Consider the following 21812-nt stretch of genomic DNA (forward strand, 5'->3'; position numbering starts at 1 on the left):
CAAAAGTATGGAGGAAATGGGTGAGGAGAAACCTCTTAAAATACTTAACAAAACCTCTTCATGCAGATTAGGAAAATTGTCACTTCGAATTACGTCCGTAATCATGGGCTGTGCTGAACATGCTGTTGTGTGTGAATGAGCTGCCCGGTCCAGAAGACATTGATTTGCATTTTTACCTGGGGCATTCAACTGATTTCATTATGCTTCCCAGGATAAAAGAAACCTCCATTTGGTGATAAGATCATAACTGGGTCACTGGCTAAGGTTCCGTTTTTTTTTTTTTAGTCGGCAAGCCATTCCGACGTCTTCATTCAAACCTCTGAGGGGTTTTTCTGATTGGACTTGCTGATGAGCCCGATGTCATGGGAATGGCTTATACCGTACTTGCCGGGGCCACTGTGGTGCTTAGCGGTTCACGTAAAAAAGGAGGGCATAACTACAGGTAATATCTGAAAAACGAAACAGCCAGGAAGAATCTTCACCAGGATCACACAGCCGCTGTCAAGCAGAAAGCAGGAAAATGACAGTGGAAATCAATGCCGACTGTGGCTCCATTAAAATCAGCCATTCACCCAGTGACTACATGTGCACAGCATGCAACATGGGCTTAAGTTCCTCCAACTATAATCCCATCAGAGTTTTTCCTGGGCGCCCAGGGGAAATGCAACAAAATGCAACAGTGGATATTGTGGTACTATGGAGGAAGGAACACAGGTGTTCCTTCCTCCATGGTGGCACTGAACAGTCTACTAAATAAACATAGTATCTACATGTACGAGTATCTTTGCAGCGTTCCTCACAACCTGTGTTGTACGGCTGCAACAGTACCGTACATCCTGCATTATATGGCATCTTTTCAGCAAGTGCTTACATGTATGTGTTCCTTCTGTTGCTTCAGCACCAGTGCCATGCACAGTATTCTGAGTGTCAAAAATTGTCACATTAAATCCGCAATGCTGGCAAATGTAGGCCTTGTATTAAAATCACGACCAAACATCCATTACAAATCACCACCCAGGTTCTATCCATTCTTTCGACGGATTCTGAAACATGCGAAAGTTCTACATTATGAGACTTCAGGTCCATTTTTTTTCATTTTGGCAAATTTAAAAAAATGCCGCTCAGTTCCACAAACTGAAATATTGGGTTACCGCCTAACTCTGAAAGGTTACTGGCAAACAAATAAACTCCGAGGAAAAACATGTCGTTGCTTTGCTGCTGATACCTGTACATGTGGGTTCATATATTCAGTGGTACAATACCGAAAAGTTGACAAAGGACATCTGACCAACCATACTCTATATCAGATACTCAGATCTCAGATTAAACTTTCTGACAGGAAGCAAATCATCTTGTAATCCAAGGTTTGTTTCTTTTTTTTCTCTAGATTTTCTTCCATTTTTCCCTTTTCCCCCAAAACTTTTGGTCTGGACTATGCAGCACCTTTTTCAGCAGACCAGAAAGGTAAAAGCACCCTCAATGTGGTGGTTTTCATTGGGACCACTGACAGGAACAAGTACCCTTCTGAGACAGTCTTCCCCCCCTCTCTCTCTCTCTCTGGGGCCAACATTCCAAGGCAGCATTATCTGACCGGTGGGCAGCCAACCAGAAAAAAGGGGCTGTCATGGAGATGATTGTGGCTAAGCGCTCCAACAGCACCAGCCAAACATTGCCTCTCCTGTCCATGCTCCACTGATCAGAATATTTCAGTTGGTCGAATTAGATCAAATGGCAGCAGAAAAAAAAACAGGGGGCATGACAAAGGACTGTAAGGCCAACGCCTTACGGAGCTTGCCAAGCAAATGTTGCAAAACATGTGGCAGAAGTGGGAAGTACCACTTTGAAAAATACCGATAGTTTGACCAGGCCTAGCAGCTTCCATGATACTCACTGATAAAACTATCTGACCTACATGTACATGCAGGTACAACATCATATCCAATGTACACCCACACATGTAAGGTCGTGCTAGCTATTTGAAATTTGTAATTGACCTACAAATTTGGTTGCTCATCAATCGATGGTCATCAACACAATTTGCGGGAAAAGAAATTGTTTCTTTACACGCTATCCAAAGCAGCAAAAGAAAAAAAAACAACATCCTGGCAACTTATTCCAAGCTCAGAAGGGAAACTGAGGCATTCATTACCCACGATTTCATGCTCATCAATAATGCAGTCATGATGATGAAAGTTTGCATTTAACAACAAAGGCCATGGAAAATGACGTCACTCACAACAGACAGTTGAAATGGCAAAATTGAAAGTAAGGAGGCTCTCTGAACTTAAGATCTCTCTACTGCAAGGGCCCTTTAGGGAAGACGTGTTGCCACCGTGTCAGTGCAGTGACCTGCTATTACTTACAGCGCACGACAGCGATATTGGCAGTTGGGAATTTTGTGAAGAGTGCCCAATGTGTTGACTGGCGCCAGCAGACTCCAAGTTGCCCCGCCCCCTTCTGACAAAGCACATTGTACTTACACACTGGAGTCCGTCAGCGACAAGGTGTCGTCTGAAATGGCGTCGCTTGACAAGCTCTGCAGCTCAGAATCATTGGTGGACACAGCTGGCGCGAAAGACGTGAAGCCGGGGTGGTAAGGGTTGAGCACTCGCGCACTGCTTCCTTTCAGGTAGCACCTGGATATAATCGAGGAAGAGAAAAATCACACTTACTGTGACTAGCAAAGCAATCCCCCCAACTCCAAAGAGAAATCTTCAGGGAGCGGATTTATAAATCGATACATACTCTTGCACATCATACACCCCTTGATAGGATCCATCCTGATCAAATCTTGAGAAAATGTTTGAAAGTTTCAGGCAAATACATATAATAAATACCATTCAGAAAAAAAAAGAAATTATGAAGCCGAAAGAGCTGAGTAAAACCACTTCTCTTAAATTAACGTCCATAGAATAGTTTTCTTATCTATGTGCATGTACATGTATTTAAGATTATTCCAAGAGCCGTAAATAAAATAAATGACAAATTATGATAATCAGCTCTTCTTTCATCTACAAAACCATCCATGTACATGCACTAGTCCACTGTACCTTGTATATGTACATGCAAGACTTGGAAAATCAAATATAAGGACATGGCATATTTTCACCAACATTTCAGATGAACAGTTGATTCTTGGGCAAGTCTTTCATTTCAGAGTGTACACATGCTGGAATGTACATCACACATATGCTTTGACATTAAAACTGTGAATCTTTCACTAAACAGACCTACATGTATACCGGTGTGTACCAGAACAAGGAATACATGAATATATGCACCACAGCTAAGACTTACGTGGTATTCTTTACACATGCATTTGAATGGTTAGACTCTAAGCACAAGCAAACCTTCCCATTGGATATCTTCATTTCATATACACCTGTTACCACAATACAGCACCGTAGCTGGGCATATACATGTACATGTAAGCCAAGTGAATGATATAAAATACATGCCAAATTTTAGCAAGTCACCAGCTAACGCCTTAAAAACTGTGCACACTCTAGAGATTGACGTTCAGGTGCCAAAAATCACTCTTTGGTCATTAACCGAGACCTGGGGTTTTGGCCCAAGTTCGCAGCACTTTCACACTTTTCTGCGGCTAAGGCCATTTGCCAGTTTGTCCCCAGTAAGGCTTAGATCAACACAATTTTTTTGGCCACACTGGCTGCCCAGTGGGACATCAGTGCTGGCACAGTCAGTGTTGTACGCACAGCACAAGCGCCCGTGCACACACAAAAAGAGAACTACAAAAAGACCTTTTCCTGCTCTACACAGGAGGTTGATTTCAGTCAGGGTCGATGGATGGCCTGCATTGTCAGACTGTGTGGTTGGCCGATCAGGGGAGGCCAGAAGGGTGGAATGGCTGGGTAACCAATTGCTAAATGGCCAAAAAATAAAAAATGAAGGTCAATGGCTCTTACAAAGATGGACTCTCTCGTTGCCCGAACAGACATTGAGAAGTAAATACCCATGAAATGACGTCACTGCGACATCTGGCTTTATATTCCACCCGACTCTAGCAGACACCAGCAACACAAATCAATTTCAATTTTGACAAGGAGCATTGTTTATTTGAAGTAAAATTGCACACTCTTTTTACCAATGCTGTTTCGAAAATGCATTAAGTTCATCACAACTGTCTTGATTATATTCCTAGATTCTTATTTGTTTTCAAAGGCCAAGTAAATGTACATATATGTACATATAACAAAACAAGAAAGGCGGTTTGGGTCTTCAATCAATTCAATCTATTGGATGTTTGGTTATTTACACTATGGACTTCAAGTCAATATGGAGTTAACTACACGCAGTTCAGCACAAATTGTCAATAAATTAACTTCTGCAAGAGAAGGTGCATTCCCGACAAGTGCACTTAAACAATTTAACAGCCTTGGCCTGCAATGACCAACATGTACACAACAATTCTCCCCTTGTGAGCTTGGAGCTTTTGATCTTCACCCGATCTGCATCTACCAGTACCACTATGCAATTAAGACCAAGGACAGTTGCGGGGACCTTCTGCATCTGAACGTTTGCGCCGTTTGGACGCTGGGGTACTAATAAACAGAGGGCATGTAAGATGCTCATTGAAATCCACTAGTCGAGGCAGGGTTATCTGCTTATTGGTACAGTCACATCACGATGTGCCCGTAAGATGCCTTTCGTATACAAACACTGCTTGTACCCAATAGCTGATGCCCTGCATTAAGTTCATTGTGAGTGCATACAGATTATACATACATACGAGCATGCCGGGTGCCGGTTAAGGGAGGTGCTCTTACCTACATGTACATGTCTACTGGTACATGTAGGCAGTGCATATGGACGGGACGGTAACCAGTGCAAGTGTACGTGTACTGTATATTACTTTCCAGCTTATGTTAATTTGTTGCATCTCCAAGTACATGTACCCCTTATGAGTACATGTGTGTGCACCCAAGGGTATTTTTGGGTAGGCATTCACCACGTTAAGGGGACAAGTTCTTTTGTTAGGGAAATTTGAACTGAGTTATGGAGACACATTTCTGAGTCCCCACTATGTTGCTGGTCCCCACAAAATATGTGAAATATCGAGTGTACACATGCATGTCCCCACAACTACAGCGCGGGAGGGTGTGGTCTTGTCAATTTAACACACATGCTCACACATTTGAACAAATAGCAGGTCTAGCCCAATAAAGTACACATACAAGTTCTCCATTGTTCCGATCAAGAGTTCCTTCAGTTTTGAATTTTAAGGTGTTGTGACAAAATCAGTAACATGTGCGCATGTGTCGGTTTCGTCCGGCCAAATGGTCCAAGTCAATTTCCAGCTTGAATACATGCACAAAGGAACGAAAAAGGCCTCAACAGCTGCAAGTGGGTTTTCCTTTTAATTTTTTTTGGGGGGGGTCCTCCTTATTTCCCTTCATGAAATTTCAAGCTCTTAACACACTGCACAAAATAAAAGGCATGTACATGTACATTGTAAACAGTACATGTATGTTGACTCATGCACTAGAGCAGGCGCATTAATCTACTGCACATGTACATGTATAAGTTGCTCACACCTTTGCATACATTGCTGTACCTTAATTTAGAGTAGAGGGAACACGTACAGAGAAACAACATTCAGTGTATAGAGAACCTACAGTGCTGCACAATGTAACTTTCATTTCTGCGGCAATGTAACAAATCATCCATAGCAATACATGTAGACAGAAAAAAATGGACTTTGGACCAAAACGTTCCCTTTTAGAATCAACGATGCTCACACGAGAGATCGGCAAAATACAATCATATAATGACTGGGAAAATCCCTTTGTGTAACTGCCCCCCCCTATTTCTTGCTGGTTACAGTCTTGTAGTTGGGTACATGCAACGGTATTTCTATTTCAAGCCTCCATTTTGTGGCCTGTCAGCCAAAGCGGGTGGCCGGATGTTCTATCAGGTAGAATATGCTTATTAGGAGTCTCTCCGAGGAGCCAGTCCTGTTTCTCCACTCTGGGTGCAATTACAAGACGGCGGCCAATGGGTCATTACCACAGAGACTTGCTGATCTATTGGGCATCTGTGCTTTCAGTTATTAGGGGCCTGTTCCCTTGATGAAGTACAGGAACAGCAAGGCTAGCATTCGTCTGGTCTGCAACTCCGCACACATATGCTGCTAGTTCACTACATTTAAATCTGTGCCCCAGCAATCTTTGCTGGGTACATGTAACAGGGGCAACATCTTCCAAAAGGTATTCTTGATGCTGACAAAACTGCCTCATTAATTTGTTTGAATGTTAGTTTGTCTGAATATTGGAGTTCAGACAAATCCTTTTTTTTCTAAATTTGAGATTCTTTACATGAGTCTTTATTATACTATTTTTTGAAAGTGCCAATCATTGGTTCGAATTATAACTAATGGGAATTTGAAGATTTTGATGAACAAACATGTAAGTTAGTATGTTTCATTGCGTGAGGTTTGAAATGAGTCTGGAGCAGTTTTTACTGATCAAACAGATTAAAAATCTTGATGTTAGCGTACATGTATACTGAGCAAAAACCTCAGGTATCCTGCTGAAGCTGTTGGGTAAGTGCTGACCTCCATGGCTCGACCCTTGACCCTTTCTAAATTCAATCCTGGCCTTCCTGGAGCCAGTAAGTGGGTGAATCTGAACATGATCCGTCCATTCAAATGTGGCGGTTCACTGGTGTGTACACACAATGCTGCATATGGCCCATTTGGTACTCGGAAGTTCAAAACTAGAGACCTGCAGGTACATGTAGGGCCTACATGTAGGCCTACGTACATGTACAAGTACTGTGCTGGCCACATTCATGACCAAACCCTGCATGACTTGTTTTCTTTTACACGAAGAGGAGAAAACCTCCTCCGGACAATTTTCTACAATTGTACATAAGAAATTACTGCAGTTTTTAAAATAACATAAAATAAGGCACATTTTACTTGTACTGGTATAAATACTGGTACAAGCAGGTTTTGCAAAAACAAGAGGGGGGAGGGCAAGCTACACATGAAATGTATGGAAATTTTTTAGCCAACTCAAGTCACTTTTATGCTTTGGTATGGTACATGTATGTTGGTCAGCACTAATTTTATATTTATTTTTGTGTGTGTGTAATTTATCACAAGTCTTACATGCCATGCCACTGATAACTGAATGCCATGCGAGTACATGTACTGACTTAAGCGCAAGGGAGCTGAGTTTTTGAGAGATGTTTAAGCCCCAATGCAACAAGCAATCATATCAAAAGACGACTGACTCAACTACAGATGGGCTTACCAAAAAAAAAAAAAAATGAAGCATTTATAATGCATACATTCCCGGCTGGCCCTAATTGGCTTTTGTCCCCTGAGAGAGACTGAGGGGGCCAGCTTTCCCTCAAGTTATCCCTTTGTTGTTTCAAGGTCCCCCCTCTCTGGGCTGGCTGGCCTTCTACTGGGCTATATGGGCACCAGGAGATCCAAGGGACAGAGCTCCATTGTGGGCAGGCACTCCAATCTGAGCACACACACACACACACTCCTGCTCCTACTACATGGACTGTACAACGGCTGACAGGACTGATTATGTAGTGCACAGATGGTAGAAATCGCAACATGGGAATTCAGGTTTCTTGGCTCAAAGAGATTGGCTTTAACTGACTGGGTCAGGAAGGTCGGTCGGAACCATCTCTGCTATGTGCCCTCGGTAATTGTAAAAGCAACCCACCAGTACATCTCAGCACCAAACTCCACAGCACTAAAAGCTGCAGTTCAGGCTTTTCACGGAGATGTACATGTACATGAGCAAAAATACATTTTTCACATGTATTCCGTACATGTCCAAAGATCTTGTCAAAGTGCAGGTACGGATCCAGTTTCCAAGGGAGTAAATACTGCCCAGCACTGATGATTTGGCCTTGGTGGAAGCAACTGCAAGAATGGATCCTACCCGCGAAGGGAAAAATCTCTCAGAAATTAACTCCACAAAACCTAACTGAGAACCACTAGGGCAGACAATGCAATTACACAGCAGTGGATTTACTGCCTGCAATTTACAAACCTCATACAGTCCTGTACTGGGCCAAGCAGTGGGCTTTTCAGAGCGGCTGAACTAAACAGACTCCCATTTACTATCTCATTTAACCAGGGGGCCATTTCAAGGTAGTTGGGAGAAACTTTATGGGCAAGCAGTTTTATGGCCTTGCTTTATTATCCACTGATCTTTGGTGAGCTTTATTTGTCTGTGGCCTTTCTACTAAATGACCTTTTTTTACATCCTTGTTGGAGCCAATGTGGTTAGGTAGGGCCAGTTTATGACCATCTGAAGACATTACATGAAATGGCCGTTTTATGAATGCAAAGACTTCACTCTTCTACCAGAAGGCAGTAAGGAAAGGAATTTAACTGTAGCAAGTACCAGGTAAGCTGTTTTTCCAGATGGCTGTCCTTTTTTGTTATATTTTTCATCATGCACAAGGAATTGCACCAACATGACACCACAAACCACAACATGTGGGCATCGTAAATACATCAGTGAAATAAAGTATGGTGTATGGTGCACATGTACATCACACACATAAATTAGCATTAAATTTTCACAAAATCCAATATTATACAAACTTATTGGTAAGCAGAGTGAAAGCTTATCATTCCCAAATCAAAGGCCTGTAAGTAACCTGTCTTGAAGAGTTTCAAAGTTTCACACAAGCTGTCCAGTACAGCAGTTATTCCGAATGAGGTTTTGACACGAGATTGCTGCAGTTCATTTTGAACACAGGCCAATAAAGCTAAATACCAAGTGTCCGGATGCATGATTTTCAGATTTCTTACTTTCTCCCTCCAAGCTCTGACATTTCAATCAACTGACTCCGGATGTCCCCATGGACTTGTTTCAAGATGTGACTGGGACATGTTTACCCTACAAGTGCCTCTCCCATGTACTTGTGCCAATTTACGGTCTTAAACTGCCCCATCCCAGGGGAAGCCCTTGTGCACCAGCTTTTTTCAGATTTTTAAGGCAGGGCAGCAGCAAGTTGGGAGAAAACTTTTGAATGATTTATATTAAAAACCCTCCTGGTGCAATTCCCTGTTTCTATGGAGACAATGTCAGGCATACAAAAAGCACTTTGTTCTTATGAAAGTGGCAAATCTTCCTGGTCTTTGTTCAGCATGTTCAGGTTTGTAGTACACTTCGATCCAGTCCCTCAAGCCAAAGTCACCAAACCATGCAAAAGTAACCTGCGTGCACGCTAAGCTATGACTCTCCAATCACGACAAATTAAGATCCATTCTATCTAAGACCAATGTTAAATGTAAATTCCCACCTTCAGTCTACAGTAGGCTTTGATGTAGTCCCTCAAGTCTAAGTCACCAAACCACACAAAAGTCACCTGGGTGTACGCCAAACTATAGATGACTCTCTAATGACAACAATCTACATGTAACATCCATTGTTGACAGGAACACGTGTTCTAATCCCTGTACAGACAGAGCACCACAACACACGCATCCTGACATGCACAATGTTGACCACCTCCAACAGGCCGTCTTTTCAGGGCAAATTATCAAGGAACAGTGAACAACACTTCAACTAGATCACAATCACTCAAACTGAATCAAGTGTGTAGTTCCAATGAACAGTGAATTTGGAAGGCTCAGTCGCAGGAACCATTGTTACGTACATAAATGATGACAAATGAAAGTAACAGAATCAGACACACGTAAGCTGATTCACGACGAGATGATTCCACCTGCCAATTAATATTGCCAATACCATTATGAGGTGACACCGGGAATTTATAGACATTAACCCTAATGTAACCTGAGCCTTTTTGCTCGAGAACAATATGGCAAAATTAGTAATGTACCGGAATAACACACGCTCACGTCCCTTTATGTTTATTAGCAACAGTAAGAGTTGAAAGGACAAGAGGAAAGCTCATGAAGCTATGGTAGTCATGAATGTGTATGAGTTGGAACGGTAAAGCTAAACATCAGCCTGTTTAGCTTCACTTCAATGCCTGAACATCAAAACGTACAATGCAATTGATTCTGTGAGTCACTGTCCGTCTCCCTTCCTGTGAGCCAGTTCACATCAACTGCCTTCGCTGCACAGGCTGGGACAGTGTAAGACAAGACGACAAAATGCCTCACTGCGCAAATCGTACAGGGCATCCATCTTTCCCTGGGTGCGAAGGACATGACCGTAGCATACATATGTACTGGTCCGGTGCATGTACATGTGCAGTGCCGGCTACATGAGCTTTATCTGTCCACCATTGCTGCCAAGTACACTCAATTGTTTGTGTGGTTGCAATTTTGTAAATTTAACACTAACGGGTGCTTTAAACCCAAGATGGTGGTCACAGAATGTACACTCAGTCGCACATTGGCCAGATGTTTATGATGACCACATGTATGCACATTTATGTTTGCATGGAAATACAACATGAACTGAAAAAAAAATGACAATAAAAATTAAAAAAAAGGAAAGATTTCAGAGTCCAATAGTTCAAGTGTGTGTGTGAGGTCGCCAGGCAGTGCCCCCCCCATAGGTACCTTACACGGATAATCGAGTAAAGCAAACAATGCCAGAGATATCTCGCTGATGTTTGGCTACTTGTAGGTTATCATGAAACAAAGGTTACTAGCTACAGAATTCTATCCTGCAGGACATGTTGTCACTGAACAGTAACTCCAATGGCTATATATACTGAAGGGAACTGGGAAGTGGATTTATTGGCCATATTTATTATGATAATGCAGATATGCTCTCCATTCTGATCTGAAGGAGGGGTGCTTTTTTGTGCAATTTGTCCTATATGAGCCATCAGTGGCCACTCAAGGGAAGGGCTCCAGGAAAGAGAAATACAAAGAAACCGTGGATGAGAGAAAAAGGGAAGGCATCTCACGCTCAAAATGAAAGATGCTTTAACCCTAACCCCCCTCAATCCTTCACCTGCTGGAGGACTGAGGAGTGTTAGGGTTAATCCAATGCTTAGTCGAACTGGGATATGTTGTAGCATCTGCAATACAGGACGCAGATATGGAATTCAAGAGCACTGTGCTAAAACTCCTCTTAGATTTAAAAAAACATTAGCAAACAAATCTCTTGGCACTTTCTTCTGGAAACTGATGTGCTTAAAACAATTTTGCGGATTTCTAATTTTAGTCAAACTGGTTGGTAAGAAGAAGCTAAAAATCTGATCCAGGACTCAGGTCACCATTTGTTGTGCTACATGTAAGCATGTGTCCAAAATTTTGAGTTGAGTTAACAGGCCGGCGTCCAAGTTGCTGACAGCGTATCGCACAAAATATCCACAACCCATTGCAGGCTGAAACCTCACGTGGAGATACAGCGTACATAGCCGATGTCCCTTTAAAGACTCAATTAAATAATCTCACTCTTTATGCCGAAACGTAGGATGCCAAAAATGTACAGAAACCAGATATAAATGTTATGCACACACACCCATAAAATTTGCAATGTGTGTAGAATACCCCAACTCACATTGTGCTCACTCCAAAAGGTAGGCTCCATACTGAACTTGGCTGAACTCTGAGATATAAATTGTTCAAGTACGTGTAAACATCCTTGTAAACACACATACACCTCCTAAGTCAATGGAATAAACACAGGCAATACTGGAGCAGGCCTGGTGTTTGTTTTTCACTTAATTTATCACCGAAAGGGCAATTTCCTTCTTTTCATAATCCTGGTGAATTATCTCAAAGAAGGTTTGGGTCCAGACAGTTGAACCAGAAAGTGGACATCTGCATCTTGAAATATTAAGTCGGGTGTGTGTTCAGTACGGTAAATAAAAAATACTTCTGGTCTGTCTTCAAATCAGAGGTACTGTACATGCATCACGAGTGTAACTGGCAGAGAAATCTGAGACAGAGACGACTTGACCATTTAGTGGATGGAGCCCATGTGAGCCACCATTCACAGATGCTAGATGCTGACACCAGATACTGGTAGCTTCCAGAATTAAGAGATGAGAATGTGATGGATCCCGAGGCTTAGCAGATGATGTTGAATACCAGGGCATGGTGCAAAGACACCAATCATTCCACCAGTGCATGCTTTACATCAGATCTGCTGTTCAGGAAAGATGACAGCAACTGGAGGTTGGGGGATACCTTGAAAATGTCTCTCAACTGTTTTATACAGCCAAGTCACAAGCAATCCGATTACTTAGAAAAAAAAGAAATACCTACCCTTCTTGCGTCTTGCTAGCTGCATGGCGATGAAATGATGTCTTCATGAGCATCTCCATGGTGAGGGGTACCTGTCCCTGACTAATGGCTGCGGCATCTCCGCTCGGGATGTCCGTAAGTTCCGCATCCTCTGGCAACGTTGGCAGGTACCCTGTAACCCTGGAGTTGCCCCCACTGGAGCTGCACTCGCTGCTCTTGGGGCTGATTCCGCCATTGTTTATGTATTGCACGTATAAGTCGGACTTGAGGAACATCGGGTAGGTGGACTCCCGGATGTGCTCCTCCACCTCTGCCTGAGCTGCATCAAACAAGGTCTCATCAAACACGGAGCTCCGCACCATGCCCGCGATGTTAGTTCTCAGCGCTGGGGAAAGCTTCACTACCTGTTGTCCATCTGCTTTCACAAACTTCTTGTAGATAACTTTGGCCAGTTCGTTCCGCTTGGGGTCATCGGCCGATTTTTTCTTGAAGCCCTCGGTGGCCAACCAAAACAGGAGTGGGTCCTCTGCCTTTTCCTGCACAAGGAACTGCTTGAAGAGGCATATTCCGTCCTCGTCGGAGAGCAAGGCATGAAGGCTCTCCGTCCAGCGCGTGTAGGGAGGGGTGACTGATGCCGACCCCTCGGGTTCAAAGCCCAACGGGGCCTCGTCCTCCTCCATGTCTCCCGTCAGTCCGGTCTTCACGTGTGCCAAGAGCGTGGACCTGCGCGGTGTGGCTGAGGGGGAGCGTTCTTTGGCGATGGCGCACGTCGGTGCCGTCTCATTTTCCTCGCCAGGCACGGGCGGCCGTTGACTGGTTGGCAGGTTCTCAGTAAAGTTTCCACCACAATCTGCCATGTAGTGGTGCACTTGAAGTGTCATGGCGCCAGGGATTGCGCAGAAGGTTTTGGCCTACTGCCAGTCGACTGCATGGGTTGTCAACAAATGTTAAACTTTCCAGCGACACACCAGTATTTCCTAAAAGCACACATAAATCTCAGCAGGTACACCAACACAACAACTGTGCCTGCACAACCTTCATTCAGCCCCCCAATACAGGGGTACGTTCCCCCAGTGTTGTCCAACTTGGTCAATAGATGGCCAGCCAACTATGCACAATGTCTATTGAGACAGCCCACTCACTGAATAGACCTGCAACAACAGAAGAGACAAAGAATTATGTTAATGAATAATCCTATATGCAAATGGTAATGGAGCTAGCTTTAGTGTACCCAAAGTGCAACTGCCAGGGATGAATAGGGGCTTATTATGTAACACTCTGGAATTTAGGCACACTGTACACATCACACTCATGTCCTGGCTGCATTGCATAAAAGAATTCAAGCAGGTCCCATGTTGAAAAAGGGGTCCTTTCCTGAGCACTTTTGGAGCTAGTTGATGAAGCCCTGCAAAGAATGAATTTATCAACATACAAAATTTCCCGAAAAGCTCAAATTTGTTCACACTATGCAACAAATAATTGACACCATCTTAATTTAAGTCACAGCACTCAAACTCAGCTTTAATCTTAGTACAGGCAGCCTTCTCACTAACGCTTCCTACTGTAATCTTGTTAAGTACGTATAGTCCCCACATCCTGGAATACCTCTCACAAGAACTCACACACCATTAAAGGAACCTAAACAAATGGGTCAAAAGCACAAGAATGGAGCGTGACTGTTCTTGCAGTGAAGACAGTTTCCCCCAAAATGACATCCTTGAGGCTTGACAGAAACATGCTCAGATTGTCTCCAACCAAAATACCTATCTCACTTGTACCAGTACAAGTTCACTGATAATTACCACTGTCATATTTTCCACTTCGGTTTGGCTGCAGCTTAGCAGTGCGTGCTAGAGCTCACTCGGGCAGCACAAATGCAATGACTGAGGTCGCAGCAAAGCTCCTAGGGCAGATACCGCACAGACAAATTGACTGATGAGTGTGAAATGAGCCCCACTTCGCCTCTCATGCCCACACCTCAACACCTCCAAACTGTTGAGGAAATATCCACCTTGAAAAGGCACCTCACATGTATAATGAGCCCTAACAATCTGTAATCTGCATGTACATCTACGTCTTATTGCTATCTGCTCCTCAAACCAAAAGATCAACACTACAGTACATGCATGTTAGTGCATTTATCAACAATTAGGGGTGAACTGTTGTGGTAAACAGATGACAGTTCTGACGGCAAAATTAAGACCACTGTATCACTAAATAAACGCAGTATCACAAGGATTGCAGACCAGTAAATAAACTGTCATGCAACAGTGATAAGTAACCCCCACAATTTCAGAAATCAATAAGAATATAGGTTTTCTCCAGTGTTTCATACCCCTCAAATTACAGTTCAGTTTCTGATCTTTCATTTGCTCATCAAATTTTCGTGGGTTACATGTACATCAGTGACTTTTCACGACATTTATATCCAAAGACAATCATTCCTATAAGCAGTCACGAGGCCCATTACAAGTTTGGACATTGATGACTTCACTCCGATGCAAGATAGACCTATTTGGATGGCCCATTCCCCTCCTCTCCCCCCCCAAAATACAACTTTCCGGTCTTTACAGCCTTCATTTGAAACAAATGCCTCTCTTGCTGTTGTTATTTTTAACCTGTTAATGCTTGCATGTTGCTGCCCCACCATGGTTGCATGCTGAATCAGAAGTGGGAAACAAATGAAGAAAACAAAAATCTACCCAAGTACCCAGTTTCAGATACTATGTAAATGTAATCAGAGGCTGAATTATATTCATTTTTTTGCCTTATTCCAAACAAGTGAAAGGTCTTAAGTTGAACTCTCAGAAACTTGTACATGTATTACTTTTCTACACAATAGGGTACAATCTGTCTGTTCTACAATAAAACAGCAGAAATTTGATATGAAAAAATGCAATCAAGAGGGCTTCTTTTGCAATTTTTACATTGAACTGAGGAAAAATAAAGCACACAAAAAGAGATCATTAACTCTGAACTAAGGTATCTAGTGTGTCTGGAGGAGCATTATTTCCTCCAGTAAGCCCAGACTAATCCACTGGAGTAGGGTGTACTATGTCTATTTTTGTCCGAGAGCCAAGGTCATGAAGGTGCAGTAGTGCAGAGTGGTCCAGTATCAATATCATTCAGCCTTTGTGGTGCCTTCACTAAGCTGGTCCGCCTGCCTATCCGTGATTATGGAACGTTATGTTCGAAGGGTTTACCTCATGGCCTGGCTTAAAAACATGTTGGGTGTCAATTCATACAATGTAGTAAGTGGCTTCATCTGCCAATGTCTGCTCTGCTGAAATTTGTTGTTTTTAAATTCAAATTCACATAGGGGCCCTATTTTCGCAGTTGGAATGACATCACTGATTCTTGATTCTTCTCTCTGATTGGTCAATTGGTGGCTATTCCATATTTCACACTCGAAACTCAAAGGGACAAACAGTGTTGCTGTCTACGGGGAAAATCTGAATTGACTTAACTCTTATCCTTTACATCAAATGTGCCTGAAATTTCACTACTTACGCGCTATGAATATCTCCAACACTGCACCGAAAAGGTTTCAAGTATACATGTATTTATCATGTTGCAGCAAAGAGGAAAACATGCAAATCCCTGTACAAAGTAAATGGAGAGTTGCCCCTTTGCCCAGACGGGAGTGCAATAAATGGAACAACCTCCAACCGCGAGAATCTGGCCCTCAACTACATGTACCTCTGCTTAAACTGGAAAACTAATCTGGAAGTTTAATCTATTTTGCCATAGATACCCCCCATGGAAGAAAGGTACAGACCATGATGCACATAGATCTATGTTGAACCCTGGTTTGTAGGGTGCACTACATGTAAATTTTCTGTGGGAGCACTCCTGTAATTGGAATATATGTCTCATGTGATGTTCCATCAAAGAAAGTTGAAGATGATACTTTCCCACGTAAAGTACACACGGTGAGACCAGTCCAAAATAACACAGACCAGTAGGTAGTGACTTGACCATGTTGACTGAAAACTGAATGGGATTAAGATTATGACTGCATGTAACTTACGTACATGTAACTAGGCCTACCACAATTGCTACAAGCCTTCATGTTCACGTTCTCTGTCTGATGACATGTCACTGTTCATTTTCAGGGAGGTCATCACATCAAGACCAGATCTTCACCATCACATCATGGACATTTCAGTTTCCACATGAGCTAAGCACAATCATAATCACGGCAACACGACCACCCCTGACGACAACTGTAAAACTTAACTGTACGGATTCACACATATCCACGCATACTCACCCACATAACACATAACATGATATATCATTCACTAAGTAACCGGCGGCGTGTATGTCATGCATGTGCTGAGACTTGCTCGTGTTCATAATATCGAAACCGTCGAGTTCGAGGTGTCCCGTCATTTTGTATCAACTCCGCAACGCGTCCAAAATTATCTCCAACTCTACAGCTAATCTCTCCTTGCTGTAGCCATGGACTGCCAATCTACAACATGGCTATCAACAAGCGCTTTATGCCCGATAACCGCCATGAATGAGAGAATTCCCTGATCATGCGTGGCCGTTGTACGCGGCGAGCCCAAGTGCTCACAGCAAGCACGCATGCCGGCTGCAGTGTTATCCCCACACCACCACTAGCACAGTCAACAAAGCGTTCTTTCACTCACCCCAAAATGCTGATCAGCCATCAACCAGTGCGTTTATCATCCAAGAGTTTGCCAAGACAACTCGTGAGCAGTCTGAGCAAGTGTTTGGAGCAAGGAATACCGCTCAAATAAGGCCCAGAAAGCGCAGTCACAGGGGCTGATCTAACCTCCACTTTCGGGGTAGCGTCTTCGAATGCGAGAAGTTTTTTTCCTGTGTGTTTCAAAGTGCAACACATCAAAGCACATGCCCGCCGCCCGATGGCTCCCAAAGGGCAGTGACGTTTCCTCAAAGGAAAAGCCGCGCCAATCAGAACAGAGCGGACTGTAGGCCGACGGATATGCTCATTCGTGAAATAGGGGGTTATTGTATTGTCTCGAACCTGCTTTTTCGAAGCCCGGAGACGCCGAAGTAACTGGACTTGGTATTGGTACAAATCTTCATATATTCCTAACTTTGCTGTTTATAAGATTTTACATTCATTCTACATTCAGACATTAAAACCAAAACACGGGAAATAATCGATTGTCCTTGGTTCAAAATGGCGGGAATCAAACAGTCCACTCCTATTTCTATGAATAGAGGATTCTATTCCCTGAGGGTATTCGGCATTCTAGCGCCAGGCACACAGAGAGAAAGGACCGCTCGGAAGTCCAGCGGGTCAACGTTGCGTGAAAGGCAAAGCTCGGTGGTAAAAGAGAAGAAAAAAGACCGCTTCAAAATGATTCACTGCATCACTCATGTACTTACTCTTCGTGTAGTGAGAAGGGCAAATTGATGAATTGTTCCATTGCAAAACAAACGGGCTCCAATTCAAGGATTCTCCTTGGTGCAGCCTTGTTAATGGGTGTCCCGAAATCCTGAACGTCCAACATTGGACTCTCAGTCTACTCTGCACGTGATCCACTGGCGGTCTACATGCACATGGACCGAATCCATACATGTACATTGTACATGTATAGACGAAATAAATAGCCCCTGCCGCTTCCATTCAAATCACCCAACGAATTAATTTGCCGTTGACCGTGCCAGGTCGGGGTCCGGTCAACGACGGGCCTCCTCGCAAGCCAAGTCGGCGCCTGTTTAAATGAGCCAAATTGCCTCGTAGGGTTGCATTTTTTCTGAAGTCTTTTGAAGCCGCTGGGTCTGTAGGCAACACCAGAGTCGATAAACTATATTTTGAGCATCGACAGGCCAGTTAAAAAAACCCGAAGAATCGGGTAAACATGCCTGTAAAAGTTTGTTAATGGTTTCTATAGCAGAACTACCTTTTTCATAACCTTTTTTTTCGGTACGAAGTCAGAAGTATAGCGTACAGACATTATCCTTGCCCGAATAGGCCATCATCGTCGTTTTAAGGTTATACAACCATGTCGTGAAAACACGAGACTGTTGGCAAGAATTTACTACCAACGTTTATGTGTTATGGTAGCAAGGTATGCCTTCATTAAAAAAAAAGATCAAGCTGTAAAATATATGGCCAAGAACAACGATGTTCGTTTTGCCATCGAGAACTACATGAATGATCAGTGACGGAGAAGGTGTATATCTTTTCACTGGACCGTGCAGGAAGGAATAGCGTTTATTTGAACAGTGTGCTCTGGTCGATGGTCGTTGCTATGCCAAACCTCCCCAAGAAAGTTATGGCTTTTAAGGTCTTGTGTGAGAAGCCTTGTGAGACAAGGAAAAGAGGAGCAAATTCTGAACAGTTCGCCAGTAAACTGTAGACAAAAACATCAGCCAATAATAATTGTTTCTTTGAATGGAAATATAGACTTCTTAATGTACAGTACACACCTGCTGAGCGGCAGTATCACAAACGCATAACAACGAATAAGGCTGATGTACATGTAGGCCTGTGTGCCCACGCAGTGTAATTCTGCCAGAAGAGATTCTTGGTGAAGAATCCCTTGTGGTATCACGATTAACGCGGTTCTGATGGGCCTGATCATACCCGTGTGCTGCTGATGGCACCCGCGCTCGGGCAACTGAAAGGGGACTGCTGGCTCCTTCGCGCTGCTGGAAAACGCACGGCCCTCCTGTCGCATAATAATGCATTGTGACCGCCATTCCCTCGTAGGCGGACGGACGACCCACGTTAATCATTTATCACGGCTAATAAAAACAGCCCGCGCCGTCTGATGTTGCCGCCGACAAACGGGCCCGCTTTGCCGCGCCGGTTTTTATCTCTTGCCAGCATATCGGCCATAAAAACAGAGAGGACAAGCGGAGGAAAGCCGCGGCAGTTCATGGCCCGTGAGACCTAACAAAAGACCCCGAGAACGATTTTTTAAAGGAATGAATAAACACAGTGGACTGGATGATCAGGATTAGAGGGGTAGCTGTTCGAACGCCAACAATACGCCTTTGGCTAAACCATCAATTGTGTGGAGGATTTTTACCACGTCACTTTTTTATATTTTTTATTGGGTTTTCACCACTACAGTCAGGGAATAAAAATGGACCGCTTAGGAAAATGAGCAATTATGATCGCCGGAGATTAAGTCGACAGTTTCAGTCACCTATGGAGTCTTCCTTTGTCGGTAGTCGTCGGCAACTTCAAAAGATTTCGCTAGTGCAAAAAATGACAACTGTTCGCGTGCTTACCACCAATTGGAATTATTTGATTGGAATTTTGCCAGTCGGGAATTTATGCGTTGAGACATTCGATTTCAGTCTGTCTTTTTATATTTTTGTGCATCGTCAGATCCGCGCGGGGATGCAATTTGATTGCCTGTACTTTATTTGTCTAAGTTTTGATATTTTGATGACCGCTTTTAGTAACACTCGACTTGCATTTTATATTTGGAACAAAAATTATATACATCGCGGGAATGTTAACGAATTTTTGAAACAACAAAGCGAGATATTGAAAGGGTGGAACACGTCTTATCAAGAAAAAAAATTGATTTCTCTTCGATCAGTTAACAGTAAATGAGCAACGTAAATCATGAACCTGAAATACTGGCGATTATTAAAGCAGGAAAATGAAGAAAATGATTATAACATTTACCTTTACGCTTGTTCCTGGTTTACTGAGATTCAGTCGTGTTGAAAACGAGTCGGCTGTCGGTTTCATGCACATAAAACAAAAGACCGCGCAGGTGCACAGATAAAGGAATATGATATCTATGTGGCGATATGTAATGCGATGGTATGTACCGTGCCCCAAGTAAATTTTGAAGAAAAAAAAGATGTACATGTATTTACTTATTTGACATACCTCTGAAATGTGAACACTGTGTCGCTATTCCCGGCCAAGGCATCCCCTGCAGGAGAGAGATGATACTTTTAACAGTGAGGCGAACTGCAGTGGGAAGGAATCCTCCAGGATTCATCGCTTCAGGCTAAGACCAAGGCTGTACGACCGCCGGCAGCCTGGACTGAAAGTATGGCATAATTCAAAGTCTTTCCAGACCATTTGGTTCTTCCAGTAAAAAAGAAATCGAAATTCGAAATTAATGATCCTGCTTTGCTTCTGATGACCAACTCGGAAATAAATCACCGATATTTCACTACATGCGTCGTGGACTCCAACAGGGGGATTCCTTGGTGTACCTTCTAGTTTTTGTTACGAAATGGAGGAGGGATGATTTCTCCATAGCCTAGCTAGACGCAAGATTTCGATCCTCTGCTTGAAACGCGATGTTAACAACTACAGAGGAGCGATCATGATGAGGTTTCAAACATACACATCTGGCATTTCTTCAACACTGCAAAAATACGCAGGTGACCAACACATAAAAGGAAGCTCTACCAAGGATCCGTTGTTCTCAATTAACCCGATTTTCTTCTCTGGGCCCCAGGTTGTTCCATAAACACCCAGGAAATAGCCCTGTTGTCTTCCAATAGCGTGTGCCATGAAAAATTAATGATCAAAGTGAAATGCATCTTAATGTTAATTCTAAAAGGGCAGGGTACGGTCTGTCCTCACTCATTTTACTGATGTCTTCGCTATGCATGTTGTTCCGAGCGCCAGGAGCGTTCGTGTGTTTTCTGCTAATGAAAACCAGAAATGCTATTCTCGTGAGAGGTTCCAGTTTTTGAAGAATTTGAGAGGTGAGAGAAAATGTGGGCAGGCGTGGCATACATAGTGTGGACCTCTGCACAAAAGAAGTCCACATAATGAAGGGTCGGCCTATGATGATAACAAGCAGAGATCGGAAGGGCTCGTAATGAGCGACACCTTTTATAATGACAGAATATCTCTTTACTCTCCAGGAATCAAATAAAGACTTCAGATCCAACAGGTTTGACACGAGACAGCCAGGACTGGTTAGGAAGATTAAGGGTGGAGGTTAACTTCCTTGGTGAAAATTTCTCCTTACTTTGTTCTCAAAGATTTTTAGTGTTCAGTTGTTGGTTATTTTTATCTTTTGGAGCAGGAAACACTGGAAAACACTTAAGGGTATGGACAAGCCTTTAGGGCCTTTTCACTGCGAAAACAAAAGTCATTGCCCATTCATGATCTACACAAACTGCCCTAAGCCGGTTAAATGTTAGTTGATGAGCTCGAAGGGGGTGGGGGATATATAGATGGCGCTGTTCGTCATTGCGCCCACTCACTCACTGACCTTGGTTTGCCCCGCGAGTCGCCAGCGATTGTGTCTTTTCTATACCACATTATGTGCCCAGCTCAAGAAGGAGGGGGGGGGGCCATGCCTCCTCCTCCGAAAGAAGGAGTTATTTCTTGAAGAATAATGCGAGAGAGGCGATTTCTGGTCTATTATATGTCTCTTCTCTCTAAAGTATGCAAAAAGCCCCTTTAATTTAACCCAACCCCAAGAGAAGTCTGAAAGCTACTTGAAAAAAATTCTAATTTTTGGTTCCCCAAACAAGCCCCCCCCCGCAAATTTGACTGGGCACACTACACCAGTCTGTTCCTTAATTTGTGTGTATTTCACAATTGACATATATATGCCTGTTTGAAAAATCAAAACTTCTTGAAGACACTGTAAAAAACCCAAAGATTGGTAACTAAGATATCCTGGGCTGGATT

The 21812-nt window shown here is 43.2% G+C and overlaps 1 protein-coding gene across 5 annotated transcripts in view; it reads right to left on the reverse strand.

The window, feature by feature from the left end:
* The window catches only part of LOC110976115 (axin-1-like), a 41259-nt gene extending 23552 nt beyond the window's left edge, over positions 1-17707 (reverse strand). Inside the window, exons 1-3 of one of the 5 annotated variants that reach the window (XM_087139147.1) lie at positions 17564-17707; positions 12200-13329; positions 2481-2636 (exon numbers count right to left, since the gene is read on the reverse strand). In XM_087139147.1, the coding sequence (XP_086995273.1) occupies positions 2481-2636; positions 12200-13059 (1016 nt within the window). In that variant the 5' untranslated portion in view covers positions 13060-13329; positions 17564-17707. Of the gene's footprint in view, positions 1-2480; positions 2637-12199; positions 13330-16451; positions 16803-16836; positions 17059-17563 lie in introns of those variants that run through there. The other 4 variants (XM_022229131.2, XM_022229128.2, XM_022229130.2 and 1 more) reach the window with 4 other exon arrangements.
* Between the last annotated feature and the right edge of the window lie 4105 nt (positions 17708-21812).

This window comes from Acanthaster planci, linkage group LG07 (genome assembly GCF_054643075.1).
Source record: "Acanthaster planci isolate LZ-2023a linkage group LG07, COTS_SCS, whole genome shotgun sequence".
NCBI lineage: Eukaryota > Metazoa > Echinodermata > Asteroidea > Valvatida > Acanthasteridae > Acanthaster > Acanthaster planci.